Genomic DNA, 23,306 nt, shown 5'->3' with positions numbered 1-23,306 from the left:
CCATTGGGGAGATGTGGCGGGGTATAAAAATAAAGTTGTTGTTATTTTTATTATTATTATTATTATTATTATTATTGGGAGACCAAAACCACATGCACCAGAGATGATGATGCTGTTGCTGATGATGATGATACCGCAGTGAACAGTGGTAAAAACAATACAATATTGACCCTTCCAAAACATATCCTCCAACACAGCAAAATTAACATTTGCCAACTTACCTCTTCGGTTGAAGTACTCACGCGAATAGCGCCCCGAAAGAGCAAAGTGTGGAGGGATGTCGCCCAACAATTCAACAATGTGAGCAATATGATCTGAAAAACAGAACGCACAGAAGCTACAGGCCTTGCGATGGGAATAATCTTCCCTGTTAAGCCAGTAACACAGCCATGTCACACTCAACAACTATGCTGTTGGGAGACTATGCTCCAGATCTTAGCAACTTGCATAGATGGGAACTGAGCAAGGAGCGCAAGCTGGGTTTCCGTCCAATAAAAAGAGGGCATGTGGAGACAATTATGTGTGGTGATCTTGGAATAACAGCCTCACAAATGTTGATTGATGTACCTTCTTAACTATCATTGGCAGTGGGCTGCAATAGTTTAAGTGCTGAGCTAGGACTTTGGAAGAAAAGGGTTCAAATCTTTGCTTGGTCATGGAAGCCCACTGTGTGATCCCTGAAACACAGAGGAAGGCAAGGGCACAAACCTCCTTAGAATAAATCTTGCCAAGAAAATTCTATGAGAAGATCATCTTACACTGGAATAAACTTGAAGGCACAATTTAAAAAACAACAACTTTGCTTCATGGCTCTGTTTTGTAATTCCTTTTCTACTCCACTTCCTTTTTAAAATCAGATCTGCTGAAGAAGAAAAGGCCAACTTGAGCAGAAGGCAAACCCTTCAGTGTGTTGTATCTTTTGGGAAATTACCCATTAGTGCCCATAATTTGAAATAAACAATCCCCAGTAAAATCAATTTCCCAACATTATATACCCCATTCCCACTGATTCAAACAACTAGAGCACTCTACCTTCATCCCTGGTATAATCCTCGCCTGAGTGAGGTTCAAAGAGGTAATCGCCAGTTGCCAGCTCAAATGCCTGTCAAAGAAAGATGTACCAGGGGTATCATACCAATTCATGGGGTTAACCACATCTATAGTTAAGAAAATTATCCTCTGCCTAGGGATGGCCCAGACTGAGATCACCACAGATTCTAGCAGGTGGGATGAGGCAGCAAGTTGTCAGAAGATAGACAGGTATGTGTCACATATGTCATGCTGTGCATCCCTTGAGTTAACCTGCTGCCAATGGAAGATGCTAGGCTCGTGCCAATGTGAAGCTAAGTTCTCAAGCCCAAAATTAAGTGGAATATGAATCAACGCATGTCACCGCCCACCTTTCAACTCTATAAAAGTTTGCAACATCAAGGAAACTAATGAAGGCAACAAGGAACCCAAAGCAACAGGCCAAAAAGTTTGTACAGCATTGCCTGAACTCTGTAAATCTTTTTCAGGCAGGATTAGTCACTGATCTAAGCCGCAAAGGGAATCCAATATAGCACTACCCAGCCTCCCTGTTCCTTTTACAAGAAAAAACTTAGAAGGAGCACCTGAATAATTTGTTTTGATTCTTTTTACTCATTGTAAGTTTTAAATGAGTTTTTATCTCTATTGTATTGTTCTTGCACAATGTCGATTTTACTGTGTTTTTATTCATTGTAATATGTTGTTATTTGTTGTAATTTATTACTGCTTTCGGGCTTTTGTCCTGTGTTAGTTGGGCCCGGGCTGTGGCGCAGGCTGGAGAGCAAGCCAGCTGCAACCAGCTGCAATGAATCACTCTGAACAGGAGGTCATGAGTTTGAGGCCCGCTCGGAGCCTATGTTTGTCTTGTCTTTGTTCTATGTTAAAAGGCATTGAATGTTTGCCTATATGTGTAATGTGATCCGCCCTGAGTCCCCTTCGGGGTGAGAAGGGCGGAATATAAATGCTGTAAATAAATAAATAAATAAATTAGCTGCCCCGAGTCCCTCTGGGGAGATGGTGGTGGGATAGAATAATAAAGTTATTATTATTTATTATTATTGTCCCACCAACAAGTAAAATCACATTGGCAAGATGCAGAGAGAGAGAGAGAGAGAGAGAGAGAGCTATTCTCAGCATGTGACGATCATGCTGACGTGTTTTGTGGACTACTTTTTGTATACCCAGCTGTCTTGTAATGTTCATGTCAGTAACTGACATAACATGTTTAAGTTAAGGCTGGGATGGGAGGGGGCTATGTGGACATCTAGCCAGTCAGTCTTTCCTTTTGAAATATTTGCACCTTAGAAGAAACTGCCTCTAATGCACCCTAAGCAGCTCCATGGGAATTTTAACAATATGACAAAAGCATCACAAGGGGCCATTTTACATCTTCTATGTAGAACAAAGCTTTCCAAACTGTGTGTCACGGCATGTCAGTATGTCAGCTATTGTGTTGCATGAATGTAATAAGAAACCTCTGAGTTTATATGCAATAAACAGTAAATCATATACCTCTACCCAAAGATATTATTCCCCAACTTACATTGCTAACCCTTACTCATTGGGCTTGTGCACTTTATCCATTAACCCTATTTTCAAAAGTGAGTAGCACCAGCCTGCCCATCCATGCCTAGAAATGGACTTTATTACAGGCTCGTTGATGGTTGGTTTTGAGATTGCTTTTATTCTATCACAACTGTTATGTTGTTTATAATTGTTGTTGTTTTATTCTGTTTTATGATACTGTGTATGTATTTTAATGTGATTATATTCTATGATGTTGACCGGGCTCATCCTGAGTCAACATCATAGAATATAATGTAAGCTGCTCCGAGTCTCCTTGGGGAGATGGAGGCGGGATACAAAAATAAAGTTATTATTATATTATATTATATTATATTATATTATATTATATGCTTTAAAAATACAAATGAAAAGATTTCATGAAGATGTGTTATGTCCTGATACACTTCACTATTACAATTTATATATGTGTTTGCATTTGTTACAAGGGGTTGGTTTGACCTCTGGTTTGCCAGTAACATTGAATTACTGTGTCGCAAAATGATGCTTGTATAAAAATAGTCTGTCATCAACATGAAATGTTTCGAAAACTCTGATGCAAAGCAAAACTGATGCCAGATAAGTCAATCTCAGACATGTCTATCACAACTGTCTTAACGTTTCTAGCAGATGTGAGGTTTGATACAAATCCTTGCTTTAGGGTTAGGGTTATGTAAATGTGTGGCTACTGCATAACAAACTTGACTTCCTATAAATAAGGACTAGCTGTGACCAGCCACGCGTTGCTGTGGCCAAGTATGGTGGTATGGGAAATAAAGTACAGTAGAGTCTCACTTATCCAAGCCTCGCTTATCCAAGCTTCTGGATTATCCAAGCCATTTTTGTAGTCAATGTTTTCAATATATCGTGATATTTTGGTGCTAAATTTGTAAATACAGTAATTACTACGTAGCATTACTGCACATGGAACTACTATTTCTGTCAAATTTGTTGTATAACATGATGTTTTGGTGCTTAATTTGTATAATGATTACCTAATTTGATGTTTAATCGGTTTTTCCTGAATCCCTTCTTATTATCCAACATATTCACTTATCCAACGTTCTGCCGGCCTGTTTATGTTGGATAAGTGAGACTCTACTGTATATTTATAATCTTATATTTTCTGCTTAGAACTGGATTATATAAGGCCTCTTCTACACAGCTGTATAAAATGCACACTGAAGTGGATTATATGGCAGTGGAAGATAATCCAGTTCAAATCAGATAATCTGTATCTTATAGGCAGTGTGGAAGAGGCCTAAGTGAGGCCTAACTCTGCCTGTCCCCTGGGCTGAGTGGGTTGCTAGGAGACCAACTGGCAGCAATTGGATAAAAAACAATTATTCCTCTCCCTCTAAGTAGGACTTTATTTTTCTTTTCTTTTTGTTGTATCAACCTAGAGGCATGGATGAGGGGTTGTGCTGTCAATTTTCGAGGTTGGGGGGGCCTTTAGTTTCGTTGGTCGCCGGGATTCCATCGCTCTTTTATATATAGATAGTTAATTCGTTCACCATTTAGCATTTCACTTTTTCACAACTGTAGCACAGAAGCCTGCAATGGTGGTGTGAGGACAGTGAGAATAAAGATAAGCTACCAGGGAGTGGCAAAATCACCCGAGTGTTCCTTGCCTAAGGAAACCCTATGAAATTTGTGGGGTCGCCATAAGTCAACAGGCAACTTGAAGGCGCAGATATGCACACCACATTGTTGTAGGAAGGAGACACTACTTTTAACATTTCAAAACTCCAGAGATATTGTCATGTTCAAAATGTACTGCATAGTGAGGATTAGGACCTAGAACTTAGGACTCTTCTGATGGTGATCAATCTTGTTAGGTCTTTTCCATGTACACATCTCAACTACAATGGTCTTGCCCTACAGAACGCAGGGACTGGCTGTTTGAGATGAACTTGTTGTTTTTCCAAGTCCCTCTAAAGTTCACCACTATGTTCAGGAGACTTTTCTCCCTTGAAACGTCTTTTGCATCCCAACATAAACAAGGGAACACTGGAACCAGCCAAAGCTTGATTGAATTCAGTATCCTGTTTTTCCCAAGGGCCAACCAGCTGCCTGCCCGACAGGAAGGCAGTAAATCTTGTTTGTTGTAGCTTTCCTGTAACTTGTATTCAATTGTTTCTGAGTCTGGAAGTTCTATGTAACCTTTATGGCTAGGAACCAAATGTCTTTCCGAATTTGCAAAAGTTCAACACACTTCTCCAGGTCTAAGAGAACACTGGGGAGCTCTCAATAATCTTTGTAAATAATGTGACCGACTTCTCTATTTTGGCAGCTAAATCACTTGGAAGGTTAATCATTTAGAAATGAAAGATTTAGTTAAGATATAGACATCAAGATGTTTAGCACAGGAAGCAGGAAAGTTAAATGTTTGATAAAGATCAACGCTGAATATGTTTTAATTGCTTTTAACTGGGAATTTTTAATACTGTTTATATTTAATCCTGTTTTAATGTTTGTATATTTGCATATTTTTAAATTGTATGCTAGTGCTTTTATGTTAAGCTGCTTTGAGTCTCTTTCAGGAGAGATAAAGTGGGGTATACATAAATAGATATAATAAACATAATAATAATAAACAAAAACAACAACAACAGGTTAGTGAAGGAAGCAAGCCTTACAGAATTCAACAAGGAAACAATACCTCTGAAGGCCCTTCCACACAGCCCTATATCCCAGAATATCAAGGCAGAAAATCCCACAATATTTGCTTTGAACTGGGTTATCTGAGTCCACACCCAGATAATGTGGGATTTTCTGCCTAGTTATTCTGGGATACAGGGCCTTGTGGAAGGGCCCTGAAAAGAGAAAATTAGTTGGGGCCCCTTCTACACCGCCAGATGATCCGTGTTATCACAGCAGAAAATCCACATTATCTGAGGGTTATCTATGGGCCCTTCCACGCAGCAGAATAAAATCCCACATTTTCTGCTTTGAATTAGAATATATAGCAGTGTGGACTCAGATTACCCAGTTCAAAGCAGATATTGTGGGATTTTCTGCCTTGATATTCTGGGTTATATGGCTGTGTGGAAGGGCCTTGAATCCATACTGCCATATAATCCAGTTCAAATCAGGTAATGTGGATTTTATACAGTGGTATAGAAAGAGCCTGGGAGAAGACTGACAAGAAACTGCAGTCAGCTTTCTACATTTACAAGTTTTACTTTTGTGGATCTGACTATTTGCAGATTTGGTTAAAAGGTTCTCTACAGGAATTTCTAGACCCGCCAGGGCAACTCTATAGAAATAGCTCATAAAGTCATGCTGGAGAATATGGACATTCCTAGAGAAATTCCAGCTGCGGCTGACTAAAAAGTCATGGGCCTACAGATTTCTAGAGAAGTGTTGTCTCCGATTTTAATTTTTTTTAAGGGTTTTCTTTGTCATGTTTTCCCACATCCATGGAGGTCTTGCACTTTATTTATTTATTTATTTACAGTATTTATATTCCGCCCTTCTCACCCCGAAGGGGACTCAGGGAAGATCACAATATACACATAATTGGCAAACATTCAATGCCATATACACATAGAACAGAGACAGACATAGAGGTAATTTAAACTTCTCCAGCTTCCTGAGGGTATGCTCAATTCCGGCCATAGGGGGAGCAGCTGCTTCATCATCCACAGCGACAGCAACTTCCTCATTCCCAATGCTTGCTGGACAATTTTTAGGGTGTCGTAAATTAGTTAAATTAGCTTCCCCACATATAAGTGGTATCTAAGTTTCCTACTTGATAGATGCAACTATCTTTCAGGTTGCTTAGGTCAGCAACAAGCAGGGACTATTTGTTTTATTTTCATGGTCGAGTGCTCATTCCGCCAAGGGCTGGCCTCGAACTCATGACCTCTTGGTCAGAGTGATTTATTGCAGCTGGCTACTAACCAGCCTGCGCCACAGCCTGGCCCCGACCCTGGTGGATAACTGCACCTTCTTTCTCAGTTTGAGATATAAAAGAGAAACATATACAGTAGAGTCTCACTTATCCAACATTCGCTTGTCCAACGTTCTGGACTATCCAATGCATTTTTGTAGTCAATGTTTTCAATATAACGTGATATTTTGGTGCTAATTTTGTTGTATTATTTTATTGTATTATGATATACTGGTAGCGATCCTGCCAGTTGTGTAAGCCGCCCTGAGTCCCCTTGGGGAGAAGGGCGGGGTAGAAATATCAGAAAGAAAGAAATAAATACAGTAATTACAACATAACATTACTGCTTATTGAACTACTTTTTCGGTAAAATCTGTTGTATAACATGATGTTTGGGTGCTTAATTTGTAAAATCATAACTTAATTTGATGTTCAATAGGCTTCTCCTTAATCTCTCCTTATTATCCAACATATTCGCTTATCCAACGTTCTGCCTGCCCGTTTATGTTGGATAAGTGAGACTCTACTGTAACTACCCAGAAGCAGAAATTTAAGATCAGGGTCAGAAAGGGGAGGGGAAAAAACCTGAGAAGCCAACAGGAGAAGAAGAGTCAGAACTACCAGATATACTGAGCACAAATAGTTAACAAATTGCTTGGGAGTGGTATCCAATGCTCTTCTGCAGACTGGAGAAGCAAGGTGGCATTGCCTTCACAGATTTCTACCAGTCTGCAAGAGATCTGGAAAGGCAATGATAGCTTTCCCTTGGTTTTGAAGCCTATTACTAACCCATACTACTTAAAGTATATATCTGAGACCTCTAGAACTGAGGGACTGGTTTGGTGCAAACAGCCAGAGAAAGGGGGGAAAGCACAAAAAGAATATGAGTATACCACTCTAACAGTTTTCCCTTCCATTTGCAGGACATGGTCAAGTAGCAATCTCGCAACCATTTATAGATATGTTTTAATAACCTAAAACCAAAGTAATGAAATAAGCAACCAGAATATTGCATTAAAAGGATAAGGAACAAAAACTAGGAAGGAACTGGGAACATACCATGCATGCTGTGCTCCAGATATCGGCCGGGGTGTTGTAGGCGGCACCAATTAGGACCTCCAGTGCCCGATACTGCCGTGTCTGAATGTCCTCTGTAAAATGTTTGTGCTGAGGACATTATGAACAAGGTAAATATTCCACTGGCTGACACAAGTAAAAATAATAATAAATAGGTGAAACAGTTCAGTCAGCACTCTCCACAATACAACATCCTTAACAGGCAACCCCTTCAAATAACAGTGCAGTGGGTCAACCTCTTCCGACATGACAACTAATTCAGAGCAGGTATTCAGGGCTTACCAATTGTCGTCCTACTTAATTTCCAAATGTCCTGCACCTTTTTGGCTACCCATGCCTGTGGCCCATCTCTTGCTCTTTGGCAGTGCCCACTGGGATGCCAACTAAGGTACACTATGTATACACACAAGTAGAGAATCCATATTTATATAGTCCATGGATTTCTGGACAAAACTGGATATGGTAAAAGTATGTACCCTGTTTCCCCAAAAATAAGACATCCCCTGAAAATAAGACCTAGTAGAGGTTTTGCTGAATTGCTAAATACAGTAGAGTCTCACTTATCCAACGTTCTGGATTATCCAACGCATCTTTGTAGTCAATGTTTTCAATACGTCATGATATTTTGGTGCTAAATTCGTAAATACAGTAATTACTACATAGCATTACTGCATATTGAACTACTTTTTTGTCAAATTTGTTGTATAACATGATGTTTTGGTGCTTAATTTGTAAAATCATAACGTAATTTGATGTGTAATAGGCTTTTTCTTAATCCCTCCTTATTATCCAACATATTTGCTTATCCAACGTTCTGCTGGCCCGTTTATGTTGGATAAGTGAGACTCTACTGTATAAGGCCTCCCCTGAAAGTAAGACCTAGCACCAGGGCATGCAAGATCGATAAAACGTACGTACCATAACTTGTTATACATGGAAATAATGGTAGTAACAAGAAATTCTTGATAAGATTCAATTTGTCTGGTTAGGCTGATTTGTGATGACAACTACTGTACAGTATATAATAAATGTTCATTTTTTTTCTTCAATAATAAATTCTTCATGGAAAAATAAGACATCCCCCGAAAATAAGACCTAGTGCATCTTTGGGAGCAAAAATTAATATAAAACACTGTCTTATTTTTGGGGAATGTATGTATATATGTATGTGTTATGTGTATGTGTATGTGAGTGTACATACAAACATACATACACACACTGCATGTATGGACCTTTCTTACTTTAGTTAGGAAGTTCACGTAAAGATGATGGAAAATTCACAATCATTTAAAAATTATGGAAGAAAGAGAGAGGAGTAAGGTTGAGTTTATTTGCTTTCAAAGCTTTGTGGCATTGCAAGGAAAAACCTGAAATCATTATAGGTTATGCACATTAAGAGGAAACATATAGTTCCTTGCAATTGTAATTTATTATTTTGTTTTCTTTGGAGTTGGACAGGGGGAGTCTTAGAATGATAGAGCTGGAAGAGACCACAAGAGCCATCCAGTCCAAATCCCTTCTTTATATTTCCAGAGAAGTATTAGCTTTATGTTCTTCACAGACGAAGTCTTGTGAAAAATCTCCTTTATTTCTCCTGCTAGAGTTTGTGCAACTCCCCGTTTAGGCCCACAAATTAACCCATACTTTGAGAAATACAACCGTTTTCTATCCCCACTACCCCCTGACAGCCCCACCAAAACTACTATTGTGGGAAGTGCCCTGTAACACGCTTACCACCCAACAGGCATTGCCTAGATCTGCTATCTTCACCCGGATCTGGTCTGCATTCTGCGGTTCCAAGGGGTTCACCAGAAATTCAGAGGTACCAAAAGCTGTTGAGATAAACAAAGTTAGGGAAGCCGCATGATAAACAAACACACAGGCCTTTGTATTGTTGAAGGCTTTCATGGCCAGAATCACTGGGTTGCTGTGAGTCTTTCGGGCTGTATGGCCATATTATAGAGTTTTCTCTCCTGACATTTTGCCCACATCTGTGACAGGCATCCTCAGAGCCTATCTCATAGCCTATGAGGATGCCTGCCACAGATGTGGGCAAAATGTCAGGAGAGAAAACTTCGAGAACATGGCCATACAGCCCGAAAGACTCACAGCAACCCACACAAGCCTTTGTTTGTAACAGAGAGCCAAACACACACACTTAGCATCCACTTTCTAAACTGAAAAACCAGCAAACTGTTTCAAATGTAGTTGGGCAGGTATGCACCAAAAACACCTCCAGCGGAGTGGGAAATTCCATAAACAAAATACAAATATTGCTGTGCATATACAGGATCTATTAATCTCACTGTTTTATTTATTTATTTATTTATTTATTTATTTATTTATTTATTTTTATTACAATATTTATATCCCGCCCTTCTCACCCAACAGGGGACTCAGGGCAGCTTACAATAAAACACATATATAAAAATTGTACAATGCACTATAAACTGTTGGAAATAGGTGCCAAGAAAGGAAGTGAGAAAAGTGCAATGGAGAAGATAAAAGTTTTTAGCTCCATAAAGGTGATAGCAGGAGTATCATTTGAGGTGGGAAGAACCATGGGAGAAATTTTTTGTCCGAAGACAAAAACCCAGAAGATCCAAATGGTCCAAAATGCAGTGGCCAGGCTGCTAGCGGAATCATCTATAAGATCCCATATTACACCGATTCTGAAACAACTACATTGGCTACCAATAGAACATCGGATCTCTTACAAGATACTGATCCTGACATTTAGAGTTCGAAATGGCCAAGGACCATTATATCTTAGGGACCGCCTCATTCCTTTTTTCCATCAGTGGTCACCTCGATCCTCCCAGGAAAATCTCCTATACGTACTGGGCCCTAGGGAGGTATTCCTGGAAGCTACAAGGCATAGAGCCTTTTTGACCTCTGCTCCAATTCTGTGGAACTCATTGCCTCCACATGTTAGAGCAATGTCGGAGTTGTGACCTTTTGTAAAAGCTCAAGACTTGACTGTTTGGTTGTGCATTTAAGTAAATCAGATCTAATTTTCCAAATAGTCACTGTTGAATGTTTTTATGTTGAAATGTTTTTATATTGTGGAATGATATTTTAAATTGTAAGTCGCTCGGAGCACTCTGGTGGAGAGCGACTAATTAAGAAATAAAGTGAAGTGAAGTGAAGAATTTGTTAAGACAGCATACAGTGGTGAAATTACTGCAAATTAACTTGAGTGAGGGCTCAGCTCCACACTGAGCCCAGGGTATGCTGCTAAGGCAGGCTAGAGAATCATGAGACACACAAATCAGACAATTTAAACTCTCCTTGTCAGCTCAAAGCACGCATTCTTTCCATTTGGTGTCTAATGCAATGGGAATGGGTAATCCCGTTAAAATTGATTTGCACCAGCTTGCCCTCCCAGGCCTAGGAACTGACAGTTATTTCAACTTTATTGGCTGGTTTGATGGTTGATTTATTTTTGTTATAATGTTCCTTTTTTCTGTTATTGTTTATGGACTTACTATGTACTATGTATGCACTTAGTATGTTCATATGTGTATATTTCAACTATATTGATTGGGCTTGTCTCCATGTAGAATCATAGAATAGTAGAGTTGGAAGAGACCTCATGGGCCATCCAGTCCAACCCCCTGCCAAGAAGCAGGAAATCGCATTCAAAGCACCCCCGACAGATGGCCATCCAGCCTCTGCTTAAAAGCCTCTAAAGAAGGAGCCTCCACCACGGCCCGGGGGAGAGAGTTCCACTGTCGAACAGCCCTCACAGTGAGGAAGTTCTTCCTAATGTTCAGGTGGAATCTCCTTTCCTGTAGTTTGAAGCCATTGTTCCTCGTCCTAGTCTGCAGGGCAGCAGAAAACAAGCTTGCTCCCTCCTCCCTATGACTTCACTTCACATATTTATACATGGCTATCATGTCTCCTCTTAGCTTTCTCTTCTGCAGGCTAAACATGCCCAGTTCTTTAAGCCGCTCCTCATAGGGCTTGTTCTCCAGACCTTTGATCATTTTAGTTGCCCTCCTCTGGACACATTCCAGCTTGTCAACATCTGCCTTCAACTGTGGTGCCCAGAATTGGACGCAGTATTCCAGGTGTGGTCTGACCAAGGCAGAATAGAGGGGTAGCATGACTTCCCTGGATCTAGACGCTATACCCCTATTGATGCAGGCCAAAATCCGGTTGGCTTTCTTAGCAGCCGCATCACATTGTCAGCTCATGTTTAACTTGTTGTCCACGATGATTCCAAGGTCTTTTTCACGCGTACTGCTGTCTAGGCAGGCGTCCCCCATTCTGTATCTTTGATTTCCATTTTTTCTGCCAAAGTGAAGTATCTTGCATTTGTCCCTGTTGAACTTCATTTGGTTAGTTTTGGCCCATCTCTCTAGTCTGTTAAGATCGTTTTGAATTCTGCTCCTTTCTTCTGGAAAGGAGCAGAATGTAAGCCACCTCAAGTCCCTTCAGGGAGATGGAGGCGGGGTACAAAAATAAAGTTGTTTTTGTTGTTATTATTATTTCAGATGCCACTTTTCAAAAACCACTCTCAACATACCAAGGATCAAAATACAAGGCATCTCATGTTTGCCCATGCCTGCTTTAAACACAAAAATTAAATATGTGGGCTGCGAGAGTGAAGTCCACTTGCAGTTTTATTTCTGCTATCATATCTTGGGGTTGGAGGTACCATGATAAATGGGCAGGGGGACAACAAACTCCTTTAGACCAGGATTATGGGGCGAGAAAAAGATACTCACTGCTGGGGGAAAGAAGACCTCCACGCTCCCGCTGGTTAGAGGCATTGGACATGGCTGAGCCGGAGAAGAGGGACCCTGAGAAGCCGGAAGTTGCTGATTCTGGGCTGAAGTGGCGGCTGGCAGTTCCTGGGGGAGAATGTCCATTGCAGCTGTCGTAGGCATTGTGCGTGTAGAAACCAGAGGAGGAGGTCAAGCTCTGGGGGCTGCAAGCTAGAGAGCCCCCCAAGGGCTCTGTTCCTCCAACTGTGGAGACAGAGATGGGGGTCCCACCCTGCAATTCTATAGGAGAAAGAAAGAAAAGGATATCCCATAGTTTATTAACCTTGTGTAATTGGTCAAGATGGATCCTCTGAAGATGCCAGACACAGATGCAGGCGAAATGATAGGAGAGAAGGCTGCTGGAACATGACCATACAGCAGTGGTTCTCAACCTTGGGTCCCACAATGTTTTCGGCCTTCAACTCTCAGAAATTCTAACAGCTGGTAAACTGGCTGGGATTTCTGAGTGTTGTAGGCCAAGAACATCTGGAGACCCCAGGTTGAGAACCATACAGCCTGAAAAACTCACAGCAACCCACAGCTGCATTTGTTACATGCTTTAGAGAAGAGACTTGTCATCCAAGGAAAAAAAGCAAGACCTGACTATCAAACAGACAATACTATTGGATAAACACAGGTGTCTAGTCTAAACAATGTAATGAGCTATACAAAACACAATAATGGTTCAAAACATAAGTAGTACACAATATGTATATTGGAGCATCATATACATATTACATTCACAGAACCAATGCTCAGTCCTTTGATATATAACCTGAAAGTATCTAACTCAGTATTATAAATCAAACAAAATGATATAAGTCTCTGCAGTCCTGAAAGGATTAAATTGGCTTAAAGGCAAACCGATTCAGAGTCTCTGCAGTTCTGGAAGGATTCCTCAGGACTCCACAGGTTTTGAAACAATAGTAAATCCAAGGAGACAGAGTCAATGTTGATGTAGATCCTGAGTAGCTGGTTATTGCCTGGAGTAGGTGGTAATATATCCGTTTACGCCGTTTACAACTGGTTCCCAGGTTCTGGTTTCGAAACCTGTGGAGTCCTGAGGAATCCTTCCAGAACTGCAGAGACTCTGAATCGGTTTGCCTTTACATTATCAAACAGACAAACCTACTCCATAATTAGAATATTAAAATATTTTTAAAAACTTTTTTATGACAAATACAGTCCGCTCTCCACATTTGCTGTGGTTAGGGGACACACAGCCTCATTCACAGTGAAAATTGTAAATTAAATAACATTTTTAACTTGAGAAAACATACCTCTCAAGGAATCTCTAGAACAGTAGTTCTCAACCTGGGGTCCCCAGATGTTTTTGGCCTACAACTCCCAGAAATCCCAGCCAGTTTACCAGCTGTTAGGATTTCTAGGAATTGAAGGCCAAAAACATCTGGGGGCCCACAGGCTGAGAACCACTGATCTAGAACCTCTTACATGACTCTATGTTTAACTTCTGCTGAAAGCTGCTCATAGAATTGCATTTTTAAAGAAATCTCTCTTAGCCAGGAATCCTCAAACTGTGGTCCTCTAGCTGTTTGGGCTTCCAACTCCCAGAATTCCTGACCATTAAACAAGTTGGCCAGGGCTTCTGGGAATTGGAGGCCCAAACAGCTGGAGGAGGCCTACTCGAAGTTATCTAGCATGACTCAATGATCAACTTATCACAGAAGGCAAAACATAAGAGTTGTTCTGGAAGACAGAGAAATTCTTAGATAAAGAATTTTTATCAAATCCACAAATAGTCAAGTCTGCAAAAGTCAAAGCTGCACATGTAGAAGGCCAACTCTACCTAATTAACAGCATTTACAAAGCATACCAGTTAGTCGTCACTGTGACTCATTGAGGCGGCTGGCTTATGTCTGCTGGCTGCACTATCTCACACTGAAGGATGGGGCTCATAATTCCTTCAGACATAAGTCAAGGAGAAGGGTATACAATAATGCTTCTGCTGTCACTCCTAACCAAGCATGGAGCTCCATTCAAGCACCTGGCCATCGCCTATTGTATCTATGTCTACTCATATGACCAGGAAGGAGGGGATGTTAACTTCGTCCTTCTTGCTGGCCTCACAGGCATGACATTTTGATATCAAAGATGCACCTAGCAATGGCCAGGCGTTTGCACGGAGCTCCGTGGCTTGTTAAGAGTGAAGATGAAAGTCCAGCAGGGCCAATGCAGTCCCAGCCCATCTGAACAACAGCCTTGGATTCAACATATGCGTGCTGGATTTGAGACTGCTATGAGACTGCTAAACTACCCACTGTAGACAAGCCCATGATATTCAGTAAATATGCCCAGCAGAAGCTGCCCATAGAAATGCAAAGCTACACAACAAGGACAGGCTGGCTAAGTCAATAACCTGTGCAGTACAATGACATATGATCAAGCCTAGAAGCCAAGCTTGCAATGGAGCATGTCATTACTAGAAACAAACAACAGGCCATGTAAACCTATGGAAACCAACTTTAAAGCAGTGAGGGAAATTATACAGGTCTAGATTTTTTAGCTGTACATAATGCCACCAATGGAGATGTAGAAACAGGATGTTGAGAGTAACCTTGGGTTGCATAATCCAATTAGATCTCTAAAGTCACTTATGAACACACTGCCAAGATTCTACCCTTGGAAGACAACCACGAGGTATCACTTACGATGATGGGGTTGTTATGGTGCGGTGGCGCAATGGGTTAAACCCTTGTGCTGCTGAACTGCTGACCTGAAGGTTGGCAGTTCAAATCTGCGGGATGGGGTGAGCTCCCGCTGTTAGCCCTAGCTTCTGCCAACCTAGCAATTCAAAATCATGCAAAGTGTGTGCAGATAAATAGGTACCGCTTCTGCAGGAAAAGGCAAAAAAGCGTTCTAAACAGTCATGCCGACCATACGACCAGGAGGTGTCTACGGACAATGCAAGCTTGGAAATGGAGAAGAGCACCTCCCCGAGAGCCAGAGATGAGAATTGCCTCCAGAGTCGGAAATTAAAGGAGAAGCTGTTGCCTTTGTCTGTGTATTTGTGTCTCATTGTATTTCATTGTAACAAGGCATTGAATATTTGCCTTGTCTGTTTATATGCTATAATCTGCTCTGAGTCCTCTCGGGGAGAAGGGCGGAATATAAATAATAATAATAATAATAATAATAATAATAATAATAATAATAATTATTACAGTAGAGTCCCACTTATCTAAGCTAAACGGGCCGGCAGAAGCTTGGATAAGTGAATATCTTGGATAATAAGGAGGGATTAAGGAGGGATGATTTTACAAATTAAGCACCAAAACATCATGTTATACAACAAATTTGACAGAAAAGTAGTTCAATGTGCAGTAATGTTATGTTGTAATTACTGTATTTACGAATTTAGCACCAAAATATCACGTTATATTGAAAACATTGACTACAAAAATGGCTTGGATAATCCAGAGGCTTGGATAAGCGAGGCTTGGATGAGTGAGACTCTACTGTATTTGAAACACAACAAGCTGAGTCCACAGCAGACATTCTGCTGGCTGTTGTATTGGATCACACGTCAGACACTTCCCAAGTGTCTAGGACTGTGTGATGTATTGGCAAATAATGCATGCAGATCCCAGTAAGGTGGCCTTCTGCAGCTGGCAGGTGGTAATTTTGTCAGCGCCGATTGTGTTTAAGTGCAGGCCAAGGTCTTTAGGCACTGCACCCAGTGTGCCGATCACCACTGGGACCACCTTGACTGGCTTGTGTCAGAGTCTTTGCAATTCGATCTTTAAGTCCTCATATCGTGTCAGCTTTTCCAGTTGTTTTTCTTCAATCCTGCTGTCCCCTGGGATTATTATTATTATTATTATTATTATTATTATTATTATTATTATTATGCTTGCAGGTAATTCTCTACCTTCAAACTCACCTGAAGTCAGGGTAGATCCACTGGCATCCCCTGCGGCTGCAACGGACAAGTCCTCCAGCTGCTGAAGGTCCCGAAGGCGTTCGGCCAGGAGCTGGCTCTGCCTTTTCTGCTTCCTTTTCAGCTTCTTCCGCTTGTTCTTGGACAGCTTCCCATTCTGGGAGATGAGAGGGCCCCATGTCACACTGCCCTACTATTCAGAATTCCCAGGGAGGTGCAGGAAAGTGATGGAGGAGGAGGTTGGGTGAGCATGCATATGTGATACATGCTAGCTCATGATGCTTGGGGATGTCAAGAGGGAAAGGGAAGGAACAAACCAAAGGGATCCCCTGGAAGCAAGTAGGTAAGGGGATCCTAGGAAAACAAGACTGTGTGACCCCACACCATAACATACAATGTGCAAGGGGATAGATATGTACAAATAAACAAACAAAAAGTAAAAAGACTTAGCAAAAATGCATGACATATATATGAGAAGCACTAGGAATAGTTTATAAAAGAATGCAGGTGTTATGAACCAAATGGAATGAAATCAGTACCATTTCAGTGATTTATACTGACTGGACCAACATGGGATCCTCAGGACACATATATAAACACTAGCTGTGCCCAACCACGCGTTGCTGTGGCAAAGTATGGTGGTATGGGAAATAAAGTATTGACTTGGTGGTAGTTAAGGTAAAGGGTAAAGGTTTTCTCCTGACATTAAGTCCAGTTGTGTCCGACTGCACACTGAAGTGGATGATATGGCAGTGTGGAGTCAAGATAATCCAGTTCAAAGCTGATAATATACGATTATAAATGGGTTATATAGCTGTGTGGAAGGGCCTTGAGCCTACACTGCCATATAATCCAGTTCAAATCTGATAATCTGTATTTTATAGGCCTAAGTGAGGTCTAACTCTGCCTGTCCCCTGGACTGAGTGGGTTGCTAAGAGACCAAGTGGGCGGAGCTTAGCCTTTTAACTGGCAGCAATTGGATAAAAACAATTATTCCTCTCCCTCTAATTAGGACTTTATTTTTCTTTTCTTTTTGTTGGATGAGGGGTTGTGCTGCCAAGTTTAGTGTTTCTGGGATGTGTAGTTTTGTTGTTTTGTCCTAGGCCGAAATTTCATTACCCTTTTATATATATAGATGGAGACGAGAGTGACATTCCAGCCATTATTTTGGCTAAGGATGATGGGAGTTAGAATCTTAGCAACAGCTACAGGACCACAGATTCCCCATTCAAAATATCTGAAGCAACTTAGAAAAGAATTTTTTTCTTATCTTATTTATTTTCAGATTGCATTTGAGGCCATCTACATGTAAGCTCCCAGTGCTGCAGTGGGTTAAACCGCTGAGCCACTGAACTTGCTGAACAAAAGGTTGGTGGTTCGAATCCGGGGAGCAGGGTGAGCTTCTGCTATTAGCCCCAGCTTCTGCCAACCTATCAGTTCGAAAACATGCAAATGTGAGTAGATCAATAGGTACCGCTCCGGCGGGAAGGTAACGGCGCTCCACGCAGTCATGCCGGCCACATGACCTTGGAGGTATCTACAGACAAGGCCAGCTCTTCAGCTTAGAAATGGAGATGAGCACCATTCCCCAGAGTCGGACACGACTAGACTTAATGTCAGGGGAAAACCTTTACCTTTACCTACATATAAGCCATGTTATTGACCACTGAAACAAGGTCCGTACATAGACACATGTAAAGATTCAACAGAGTGCTGTGCCCCAAAGAGGCATAATACTGTATTTCATCCTATAATATTCACACTTCCCCTCCATTTTTTTTGGGGGGGGGGGGGCGATTAGTATGTGATGAAACCTTTTTGCAGCTACTGGGACCATAAAAGCTGATCTACAAATATGGAAAACTATTATGTACAGAAGTTTTCTGAGAGGTCAGTATTCTATGCGCAAGGATTATTTCTCCATCCCCCCCCCCCCCCACCAAATGCAGGCTCATGTGTTTGAATACCGCTCCATATCTAGTATAACGTGGAAAATGTTAAATGCAGATATATTGTGCCACTAAGTACTTGAGCTTCCCGCTCCGGCGGGAAGGTAACGGCGCTCCATGCAGTCATGCCGACCACATGACCTTGGAGGTGTCTACGGACAACGCCGGCTCTTTGGCTTAGAAATGGAGATGAGCACCAACCCCCAGAGTCAGACATGACTGGACTTAACGTCAGGGGAAACCTTTACCCTATTTCTAATGGGAGCATTCATAATAAACAAAAACCAAGGCTGACCTTTTTCTAAGAAATAGCATTATAAATTACCTAACTGATATTACCTAACATCTCAAAACAAACAATGCATTTTTCAAATAACCTGGGCATCGCCGGATACCCAAGCTATTTATATATAAAAAAACATTTTTCCAAGCTCTGGTGTTCTATGGATTTCACCCAAGACATTTTCCGAAATCCCAGAATGCACATCAGAGCTCCTTGGGGCAAAAAAGCCTTGTTATATATCTGCTTCTGTCCTTCTTTCAAGGAAGAAAAATTAATCGTACAAATATTAGTATCAGAAAACAGGAAGTTCACTTATACCAGAGCAGTTTATCTACCCGCATTTTATATCTTCTGACTGGCAGTTGTTCTGCAGGCTCATTAATAAAGATAAGCCTTTGTAACAACAACAACACTAACACAATGACAGATAAAAAAGAAACCCACACAATAGTTAAGTAGGCATATGACAAAATAGAAGAATAAAAAAATGAAAGAAGAGGTAACAAGAGAGCAAGCTTGCAAGAATAAGGAAATATTTAATCCAGTGATCTCCAAGTTTCCTTCTTCTACCTGTTTTGGACTTCACCTCCAAAAGCCCCAGTCAATTTGGCCAACAGTCATGTATTTGGGGAGCTGAGGTCCAAAACTGCTGGAAGACCAATGTTTGAGAAACACTGCTGTTACCCTTCATCCTATGGGAATATGGATATGGAAGGTAGGATTCATGAGCATGAACGCATCACAGGAGAAGAAGTAAGATGAATCTGCCACTTTGGGAAGTTTCTGATATTTAATCTAGAGTTCCTTAACCATTTGGAAGCAATCCTCAAGGCATGCCATTTCTTCTCCAAGACAGTCCAACTCATTCACAAATTCCCCATGGCCTTCACCATGCTTATATTGTTTAAAGATAACTAGGTTCCCTGGTGGTTCAGCGGATTAAACCACTGAGCTGTTGAACTCTTCTTAATTTGTTTTTTAATTTGCTGTATCCAGCCTCAAGCCATCAGCGAGGCGGGCAATAAATAAAATGTATTACAGTAGAGTCTCACTTATCCAAGCTAAACGGACCGGCAGAAGCTTGGATAAGCAAATATCTTGGATAATAAGGAGGGATTAAGGAAAAGCCTATTAAACATCAAATTAGGTTATGATTTTACAAATTAAGCACCAAAGCTTCATGTTATACAACAAATTTGACAGAAAACGTTGTTCAATAAGCAATAATGTTATGTTGTAATTTCTGTATTTACAAATTTAGCACCAAAATATCACGATATATTGAAAACATTGACGACAGAACTGGCTTGGATTATCCAGAGGCTTGGATAAGTGAGACTCTACTGTATTATTATTATTATTTTTATTATTATTATTATTATCATTATTGATGAGTTATGGACCTATTATTATTGATGCCAAGCTATCAAACCTGCTATAAGAAAGCCAAGGCACAGTTCTTATTCCTTGTCGTTCCCCAGTGTTCAGAGGCTATGAAACCAGTTTGCTTATGGAAGATGGTTGCCTACGTTTGGATTTACCAGCCGACTATTGGAAAATGCAGATTCAATCACTAGCCTAAGATAATCTTTACACGGATGACACTCCTCTACTACTAATTTCCACCGGATTCCAAGGAAACCCTCCGTATCCTGGACCAGTGCCTGGCTGCTGTGATGGACTGGATGAGAGTTAACAAACTGAAGCTTAATCCAGACAAGACAAGAGTTCCTCCTGGTCAGCCGCCCTGAGTCCCTTCGGGGAGATGGAGGTGGGTTACAAAAATAAAGTTGTTGCTGTTATTATTATAATTATGATTATTATTATTGAAGAAAAAGTAATCCACTTAAAGCCAACAGAGGTGGGGAGTAGAAGCCGGTTAGCTCCACAAGGCAAACAGGGTTAAAAACAACAACAGGCAAACAAAACTTCATTTTCTCATCACTTCTAGATGAGGGAAAGGGGGACTTACCAGGGTTTCCTGGGGTGCAGAGCTGACTGAGGAAAGAGGTGCATAGATGGAAGGAGAGAAAAGAGGGAGAGAGAACGAGACAGAATTGAATCCCAGAATCAAAAAGCCAAGGAATTCAAAGCAAACATGTATTGTCCAATAATGCTAAGATGCAGGAAAAAAGAGGGGGGAAATCTCCAAGGCTCCAAGCTAACTAAAATATACAGTAGAGTCTCGCTTATCCAACGTAAACGGGCCAGCAGAATGTTGGATAAGCGAATATGTTGGATAATAAGGAGAGATTCAGGAAAAGCCTATTAAACATCAAATTAGGTTATGATTTTACAAATTAAGCACCAAAACATCATATTATACAACAAATTTGACAGAAAAAGTAGTTCAATACACAATAATGCTATGTAGTAATTACTGTATTTACGAATTTAGCACCAAAATATCACAATATATTGAAAACATTGACTACAAAAATGCGTTGGATAATCCAGAACGTTGGATAAGCGAGTGTTGGATAAGTGAGACTCTACTGTATATATATAGGGGGGTGATGTCCTAGTTCTTCCCACCTCCACCTCCCCCCAAACCTACTTTATCCTAGAGTTCAACCACTACAGTGATGTTTGAATATTTTAGCAATCTTGCCCTCATCTAATATGTCTTGCACACTTTTGGACTACAGCAAAAATTGAGCTTTTAACATTGTTCATTATACAACAGCCATATCAATAACTTGGTTATGTCCCAAGAAGTCTATATACTGAGGATCTCAGATCCTCCTTTATATAAAGACCACGTGCTTAGACATATGGCGGCCAGAGTTATCCTTGAAATCATGTTATGAATGCCTGGTAAAATTTCTAAAACCACAGGAAGACCAAAGATTTACAGTGCTTGGAGCAACGGTGCTACATGTATATATGTGTATGAAGCAGGGAGAGCATCAAATTCTGCCAATGTACTTATCAGAAGCTGGGCTACTGGGGAGACAGGATGGAAGCAACCACCTCACCAGTAAAATGAGGGAGTTCTTTCTGATGCACTCTTGTGGCCAATAAGTGCCTGGTAAGACAGAACTGGACCTGAGTGCCACTGGGCAGCAATTATTCTGTATGAGCAAACCTCTTGTGTAAGGATATACTGGATATCTCCTTACGCAACATCAGAAACAGATCCACTAGTGCACTGGTTCTCAACCTTCCTAATGCCGCAACCCCTTAATACAGTTCCTCATGTTGACCCCCAACCATAAAATTATTTTTGTTGCTACTTCATAACTGTCATTTTACTACTGTTATGAATCGTAATGTATATATCTGATATGCAGGATGTATTTTTATTTACTGGACCAAATTTGACACAAATACTCGATATGCCAAATTTGAATACTGGTGAAGTTGGAGGGGGGATTGATTTTGTCATTTGGGAGTTGTAGTTGCTGGGATTTATAGTTAACCTACAATCAAAGGATTTGGTGGGCAATGACTTTGAGTTCAGGAGTTGTAGTTCACCTACACCCAGAGAGCACTGTGTGGATTTAAACAATGATGGATCTGGACCAAACTTGCACGAATTCTCAATATGCCCAAATATGAACACTGGTGGAGTTTGGGGGAAATAGACCTTGACATTTGGGTGTTGTAGTTGCTGGGATTTATAGTTCACCTACAATCAAAATGCCCCTTGTACCCCACCAATGATAGAATACAAAGAAAATACTGGAGGGATTTGGGAGGAATTGACAGTGATTTAGGGGAGATGTAGTTCACCTACCTCCAGAAAGTACTGTGAATTAATATGTGTTTTCTGATGGTCTTTGACAACCCCACTGACACCCCCTCGCAACCCCCTCAGGGGTCCCGAGAAATGCTGCACTATTGAAAGGGTGGCAATCATGTACTTTCCCAGGCATTCCTGGACCAAAATTCCCTAAATTCCTCACTATTAGTTATGCTGTTGTCTTCTGCTGGGAGTTGCAGTTGAACAACACCAGGAGGACACCATTATTCCCAACTCACATGAATACAACCGCTATTTACACCAACGTAAGACCCAGTAAGAAGGATCATTTTCATGTATACTATGACTACTGCTACTCATGAAACTCGTACCTGCAGTTTCATTATCCACATATGACAACTTAATATTATCATCATAATTATTATGATTTAAGTGACATTTTGCAGATGTGGTCTTGTGTTTCGTACAGTAGAGTCTCACTTATCCAACATAAACGGGCCGGCAGAATGTTGGATAAGCGAATGTTGGATAATAAGGATAGATTAAGGAAAAGCCTATTAAACATCAAATTAGGTTATGATTTTACAAATTAAGCACCAAAACATCATGTTATACAACAAATTTGACAGAAAAAGTAGTTCAATACGCAGCAATGCTATGCAGTAATTACTGTATTTACGAATTTAGCACCAAAATATCACGATGTATTGAAAACATTGATTGCAAAAATGCGTTGGATAATCCAGAACGTTGGATAAGTGAGTGTTGGATAAGTGAGACTCTACTGTATAGTGTTGTGTTTTGTCATTCTGTTCAACTCTGTTGTATCCCACCTCAAGTCCCCATTCCTGTCTTGTCTAGAGTTTTCATTGCATCCTTCTATTAACCTTCTGGCCTACTCATATGTTTTCTCATGCATATCCACTACCTGTCAGACAGAAAGGAAACTAGTAATAATCAATCTATGTTATCGCTGTGCAATTTTACTTTTACAGTAGAATCTCACTTATCCAACATAAACGGGCTGGCAGAATGTTGGATAAGTGAATATGTTGGATAATAAGGAGGCATTAAGGAAAAGCCTATTAAACATCAAATTAGGTTTTGATTTTACAAATGAAGCACCAAAACATC

General features: G+C 40.7%; 1 protein-coding gene across 3 annotated transcripts in view; it reads right to left on the bottom strand.

Annotated features, from left to right (window-relative positions):
• The window catches only part of srpk3 (SRSF protein kinase 3), a 47,797-nt gene that overhangs the window by 1,968 nt on the left and 22,523 nt on the right, over nt 1–23,306 (bottom strand). For all 3 annotated transcript variants that reach the window (XM_062971263.1, XM_008103866.3, XM_008103867.3), the window contains 7 exons: nt 20,439–20,464; nt 16,238–16,391; nt 12,298–12,576; nt 9,299–9,396; nt 7,547–7,654; nt 1,033–1,102; nt 222–314 (listed from right to left, as the gene is read on the bottom strand). In XM_062971263.1, coding sequence (XP_062827333.1) covers nt 222–314; nt 1,033–1,102; nt 7,547–7,654; nt 9,299–9,396; nt 12,298–12,576; nt 16,238–16,391; nt 20,439–20,464 — 828 coding nt within the window. The remainder of the gene's footprint in view (nt 1–221; nt 315–1,032; nt 1,103–7,546; nt 7,655–9,298; nt 9,397–12,297; nt 12,577–16,237; nt 16,392–20,438; nt 20,465–23,306) is intronic.

The sequence above is a fragment of the Anolis carolinensis genome, chromosome 2, assembly GCF_035594765.1.
Source record: "Anolis carolinensis isolate JA03-04 chromosome 2, rAnoCar3.1.pri, whole genome shotgun sequence".
Lineage (NCBI taxonomy): Eukaryota > Metazoa > Chordata > Lepidosauria > Squamata > Dactyloidae > Anolis > Anolis carolinensis.
The sequence above is the reverse complement of the archived record's forward strand: the minus strand, read 5'-3'. Positions and strand labels throughout refer to the sequence as shown.